At 51.0% G+C, this 6,563-nt stretch overlaps 1 protein-coding gene across 1 annotated transcript in view; it reads right to left on the bottom strand.

Annotated features, from left to right (window-relative positions):
- Nucleotides 1-769: 769 nt before the first annotated feature.
- The window catches only part of hjv (hemojuvelin BMP co-receptor), a 12,102-nt gene continuing 6,308 nt past the window's right edge, over nucleotides 770-6,563 (bottom strand). Inside the window, exons 2-4 of the mRNA XM_076737354.1 lie at nucleotides 5,220-5,348; nucleotides 4,123-4,667; nucleotides 770-2,452 (exon numbers count right to left, since the gene is read on the bottom strand). Of these exons, the coding sequence (XP_076593469.1) occupies nucleotides 1,838-2,452; nucleotides 4,123-4,667; nucleotides 5,220-5,316 (1,257 nt within the window). The 5' untranslated portion in view covers nucleotides 5,317-5,348 and the 3' untranslated portion in view covers nucleotides 770-1,837. The remainder of the gene's footprint in view (nucleotides 2,453-4,122; nucleotides 4,668-5,219; nucleotides 5,349-6,563) is intronic.

The following is a 6,563-nucleotide window of genomic DNA, read 5'->3' as shown; positions in this document are numbered from 1 at the left end:
TTCACTGGCTGCCTGCTTTAGGACTGATTTTACAATCTTGATCTCGACTCGACAGGCGCTGAGCTCCCCGGCTGAGCTTCTTACCTTCACTCACCAGCTGATGAGGTCCTGATAGTTTACTCTTCAGGCTCAAACTCTTTGAAACACCTGAGAAACTTCAGAAAATTCACTGTCCTCCTTTAATTGTCTCTCAAAACTTACTTTTACCTTTTGGCTCTTTCTTCAGTATTTTACCTGGTACTTCTCTGACCTGTTGTTGTTTCTGTCTCTCTGGAGACAGGCTGTGGAGATCTGGACTCCACCCTCCCTCCGGTGCTCCCTCAGAAGCTCTGTGCAGGGGGGACGAGGCGGTGTCAAGAGGCAGCATGCCAGCTTCAGACTGCGACCACTAACGTATCTGACACACAACTCACAAACATTACGTTAGCATAACATAGCAACACTAATGTTAGCCACCAAGTAGAAAGAGAAACCTCCACATCCGTCTGTATGCGTTCACTGCTGGAGATAACAGTGATAACATGTCATGTTGCTAACACGTTGTGTTGCTAACACATGAAGCTGTTAATACCTCATGCTGCTAACACGTTATATTGTTAACACGTACTAATATTAAAGGACTACTGCAGTAATATTACAATAGTTCTACAGTAATATGAACACGTTACTGCAGTAATAGTAACACAGTGACGAGCGGAGGCGGTTGTTGTTGGTGTGTCTGCAGGAACTTTATTACAGCTGCTATGACGTCTACAACATGAACGTAAAGGTCAGCAGTTTCATCCTCACACCGTTCGTACTGATTGATTGTCATTTTTGGTTTAATATGACAAATAACAGCTCACTACACACGAATGTGACTCAAGTGTTCATTTTAAAGCAGATCAATACAGGAGGGTGAGTCTGCACTCTTACTTCTCAGACAGCTTCCCTCAGTGGTTTGGATCAATGTTTATGTAGATAAACACTGTGGAGTAACGATGATTGATTGACGACGACGACGACGATGATGATGAAGATGATGTTGGAAGAGTCGTCATTCCATGATGATGTAAAAGCTTGTGGTAAAAACTCCCAGTAGACGCTCAGCTGGAGTCATTTCCCATCAAGCATTTCACCTCTGCAGCTGGAGAGAAAGGCCAGACTCCGGGTCTGGACTGAACTACGTCACCCGTAGGTGTTTGAGGTCTGAGATGGCGTGAATCACAACGGGACTTTGTATTTGATGTTTGTTACTGTTTTCACAGCCGAGGCCCTTCAGGGACCGACTGCCTGATCTGAAGGTCTTCAGGCCTCACAGCGAACCTCACGCAGATACTCGGCTTCCTGTTTGTGTCAGAACAGCATCAAGAAGCAATCGATTGATGAATACTCCTCTGACTTCACGTGTTTTTGGGTCCCATCTTAACTCCTTAATGTAAATTCAGACACACCGGCGATATGCTCCTTGCATCATTGTTCACCATTTTTTTTAAAAAATTCCGGGTGTTTAACGTCACTCCACGCCGAGCTGTTGGTTATTCCCTCAGGTGAAGTTTGCATTGGACCGTGTTCAGCCCCCAAAGTCCGGAGCGTTGAGACGGAGCCACACGGACCGGCGCTCGCACCTGATTTCATGTCTTACAGCAAGTTGGACAAAATGACGGAGCGTGACGCAGCGCCATGAGCGAGATGGCGATGGAGACCGACTGTCTTCAAACAAACCTTCTGCTTCACCTCACATCAGGACTCCATGTTGGATCTGCTGCAGTCGCATGATCACAGGTGTGCGAGCAGTGACATCACTGGTGCCATGTTAAGCCAACAGGTCTGTGGTCTGCAGTTACTTCCTGTGGCCTCAGGCTCTGGTTAGAGTTCCCAGCATGCCGAGCAGTAGTAGCAGGTCCGCTCGTGCTCGGCACTGCTCGGCAGAGGCAACGGGCAGCAGGTGAACTCTCTGCGTGTCAGAGATCATGTTTCGGGCGTCCTGCAGTGCGCTGATGGCGGCCGTGCTGGAGTTCAGGTCTCCACTGGCGATCAGGTCAAACACGCAAGCCTGGTAGTACACGTCTCGGGCAGGAAGCAGCGTGGCGCAGTGAGCCTGAGCGCTGGCGGTGGAGGACAGCAAGGACTCTGACGGTGGCGTGGTGAGTCTCTGAGAGGGGGGGCAGCCCCACACGCACAGCTGCAGGTCCTGCTCGGGGCCGAAGGCCTCCACGATGCTGCGCGGCGAGCGAACAGACAGGCCGAGCGAGCGGCCGCTCTGACGCACCACCAGCAGCGTCCCAATGTGAGCCGCGCGGATCTCCGCGTGTCGGCCGGGACTCTGAGTCCGGACCGTCAGGCTGTGATGACCTCGCCGCTCACCGCTCGTCACCGAGCCGTCGGCGAAGGCGGCGGGGATGTTATCGAGCTCGGCCTGGTACAGCTGCTGGTCGACACACTGACGCCAGTTCTTAAAGATGATGGTGATCTGTGAGGAAACAAAGAGACACGAGTCCGTTTGTGAGGTTTCCTTCATCCGATCACTTCGACGAGGAGCAATATTAAACAGTAACATTAGACTTAGAAGGAGACTTTATTGATCCCAATTGGGAAATTCTTTTGTTGCAGCAGCAGGTTAAACACACACAGAAACATAAAATATAATCAATGAAGAAGAAGAAGGATGAGGATAAAACTACGAGAAAAGAATGTTCTTCAAAAATAGAACTAAGTATATACAAGTACAATTCACAATTTGTCATTTGGCAGACGCCTTTCTCCAAAGAACAAGAGTCAGAGCCACAACGCAACTGTCTGGTCCACCTGGACAAAGGTGCTACGAGGTGATGCTTAGAGTGAACAGAGAGAGCTTTTCTGAAACAAGGTGTTCAGTGAAGAGCTTGGTCTTTAGCCTTTTCCTAAAGATCCAGAGGGACTCTGCAGAACGAATGGAGTTTGGTAACTCGTTCCACCACCGAGGAACCACAGAAGAAGAGAGTCTAGCTAGAGACTTGGGGCTTTTTGGAGGTTGCAGCACCAGGCGCCGTTCCTGGGCAGAGCGCAGTGAGCGGGACGGAGCACAGACCTGAATGAGGGGGTTCAGGTAGGTCGGAGCGGTTTTGGTGTCAGTTCTGTAGGCGAGCATCAACGATTTACACCTGATGCAGGAGCAGCTGGGAGCCAGTGGACGGACATGAACAGCGGAGTGACAGGTGCTGGTCAAGGACCAGACGAGCCGCCGCATTCTGGATCATCTGCAGGGGTTTTAAGGAGCATGCTGGGAGTCCTGCCACTGAGCAATTCCAGTAGTCGAGGTGTGACAGTACCAGCGCTTGGACTAGGAGTTGTGTCGCATGCTCAGACAGGTAAGGTCTGACCCTCCTGATGAGGTACAGGGCAAACGGGCATGACCGAGCAACAGAGGCCACGTGCTCTTTGAAAGCTAGCTGGTCGTCAGTCATGACCCCTGTAGATCACCTGTTAAATGATTGCTCTTTTTTGTTTACCGTGAGCCACCGTACCTGTAGATCTATCAGCCAATCACAGTACTTTTTACCGGTGTCTGAAGTGTGATCCTTGACTCACACACAGAAACAGTCAAGTTTCTACAACCCCCAATACCAGAACAGAGGACTGACCAGCGGCTCCAGCTGATCGTAGTGTTTCCACTACAGGTAAGAGCGCCGTCTCCGTACAGCACCTGCGTTTGAAGCCCGATTGGCTGGGATCATGCAGGTTGGCCTCACAAAGGAATTCAGAGACTTGATTAAAGACCTCGCGCTCAAGAATCTTGGAAAGGAAAGTGAGGAGTTCTATATATATCTATATCTATATATCTATATCTCTATCTAGATATCTCTATATCTATATCTATATATATCTCTACACACACACACACACACACAAACATACATATATATACACACATACATATATATAAAATAATACACTATAACTATTAAAACATTACTGTAGTAATATTACAATACAACTGCAGTAATATCAACAGTCTTACTACTTAACCTCAACCTGCAAGCAGACATCCAACAGACTGACTGATGATCGATCATGTGATTAATGTGACGTCGCGAACCAATCGGGGTTCAGGGCTTCTGTGAACTCTAACATCAGACCTGCAAGCAGATCTCTGTGACTCACCTTGGTGAGCGCTGTGGCGTGCGCGCCCCTCCTCGTTGGCGAGCTGGTGGCCTGTACGTACAGGTACTCGTTGTCTATGAGAGGCCACGCCCCCTGCACGGCGCACGTCTGGAAGTCGTTGTTGAAGGTTCGAACGTGCGGGTCTCCAAACACGCCACAGTGCAGGTAGTCCGGCGTGCGGCCTTCCCTGCTGAAGAAGCTCCTCTCGTAGAGGCAGGCGTCTCCTGACAGTGTGCCCTGCGGCGGCAGCCGGGGCTGGGCGGTGGGCCCCGCCCGGGAGCAGCGGTGCTGGATCAGCAGGTCCTCGATGCCCTGGACCGCAGAGTGATACGCCAGGTCGCCGCGACACGCCCGCGCCATCCGCTTAGTGCACATGGCGTAGGAGCGCAAGGCGCTGCAGTACCCGGTGTTCACCGCCTCCCTGCTGAGAGCCACTCCACCTGCCGGTCCTCCTCCTCCTGCTGCTGCTCCTCCTCCTCCACCCAGGTCCAACGTCGCAGCCACAAAGTCAGAGTTACACCTCAGGATACGACAGGAAGCTTTGACTGAGGAGAGGAAGAAAAGTCGGGTGAACATCCGAAAGCCTCCAGCTGAACATCTTTGAAGACCTCAGAACCGTCCAATCTGAGGACATGACCCTGATGATGTCATCGTGTTGTCACAGAGGTGTGGAGGCTGCGATTAGAGCCGCAACGATTAATCGAACAATCCATGCGAATAATCAGTAGATTAATGGATTAGTAAAATAATCGTTCGCTACAGGCCAGCTCGAATGAGACACCGTCCAGTTGCATTATGGGAACTGTAGGATGCAGTGTTTTTGGACTGTTTTCAGTCCCAGTTTGATTCAGCTGCACAAACAGACTGAAAGACGAAGCTGTCTTCTGTCAGCGTGTCTGTCTTTTGTCATTTCGCTCAGTTTGTTTTCTGTTTGCGTTTGTTGTAAAATCTTTAAAACAAACACTACAAAGGATTTTATTTTGAAGCCTACTTCCTGCTGTTAGCTTGTAGCTACCTAATGCTAACATACCTGTATTTCGACACGTTGGCAGATCAGCTTTAACCACTTTCTCGCTCTTATTTCTGTGTGTTTGTACCTTCAGGTAAGCTCAGCTGGACCAGCAGAAGAGTCAGGTGGATGCAGTGTTTCCATGGTAACGCTGTATGTCGAGCAGCGGCGGCCCGAGGCTCCATCAGCAGACCGAACCACAGAGACGAGCCCGGCTCTGAAAACGGACACAAACAGAGGGATGACGTCACTCACCTGTCTGTTACCTGTCGGTCCAACAGAGACGCTCACAGTCATGCTAACATTAACGCATAGTGTTAGCATTCTAACATGCTAACATTGGCTAGTGTAGCTGAGGCTGATGGGAACGTCATTAGTTCTGGACGTCATAAACCACAAATTAACCTGCTGATCTGAAGGTGGCGCCAAAAAGTCTGAGGATCAATGAATCAATGAGGTCATTACAGTTCATTCTGAGGGGAACATGAACGCCATCTAACAGACAGGCAGACAGACAGACAGGCAGGCAGGCAGACAGACAGACAGACAGGCAGACAGGCAGACAGACAGACAGGCAGGCAGACAGGCAGACAGACAGACAGATAGACAGACAGGCAGGCAGACAGACAGACAGGCAGGCAGACAGGCAGACAGGCAGGCAGACAGGCAGACAGACAGACAGACAGACAGACAGGCAGGCAGGCAGACAGACAGACAGGCAGACAGGCAGACAGACAGACAGGCAGGCAGACAGGCAGACAGACAGACAGATAGACAGACAGGCAGGCAGACAGACAGACAGGCAGGCAGACAGGCAGACAGGCAGACAGATAGACAGACAGGCAGACAGACAGACAGACAGGTAGACAGACAGACAGACAGGCAGGCAGACAGGCAGACAGACAGACAGACAGACAGACAGACAGGCAGGCAGACAGGTAGACAGACAGGCAGACAGACAGGCAGACAGACAGACAGACAGGCAGGCAGACAGGTAGACAGACAGGCAGACAGACAGGCAGGCAGACAGACAGACAGACAGGCAGGCAGACAGGCAGGCAGACAGACAACAGACAGGCAGGCAGACAGATAGACAGACAGACAGACAACAGACAGGCAGGCAGACAGATAGACAGACAGACAGACAGACAGGCAGACAGACAGACAGGCAGACAGATAGACAGACAGACAGACAGGCAGACAGGCAGACAGACAGACAGGCAGACAGACAGGCAGACAGGCAGACAGGCAGGCAGACAGGCAGGCAGACAGATAGACAGACAGGCAGACAGACAGACAGGCAGACAGGCAGACAGGCAGGCAGACAGACAGACAGGCAGACAGACAGACAGACAGACAGGCAGGCAGACAGGCAGACAGGCAGGCAAACAGACAGGCAGACAGACAGACAGGCAGGCAGACAGGCAGACAG

Source organism: Chaetodon auriga, chromosome 8, assembly GCF_051107435.1.
Source record: "Chaetodon auriga isolate fChaAug3 chromosome 8, fChaAug3.hap1, whole genome shotgun sequence".
NCBI classification, from domain to species: Eukaryota; Metazoa; Chordata; class Actinopteri; order Chaetodontiformes; family Chaetodontidae; genus Chaetodon; species Chaetodon auriga.
The sequence above is the reverse complement of the archived record's forward strand: the minus strand, read 5'-3'. Positions and strand labels throughout refer to the sequence as shown.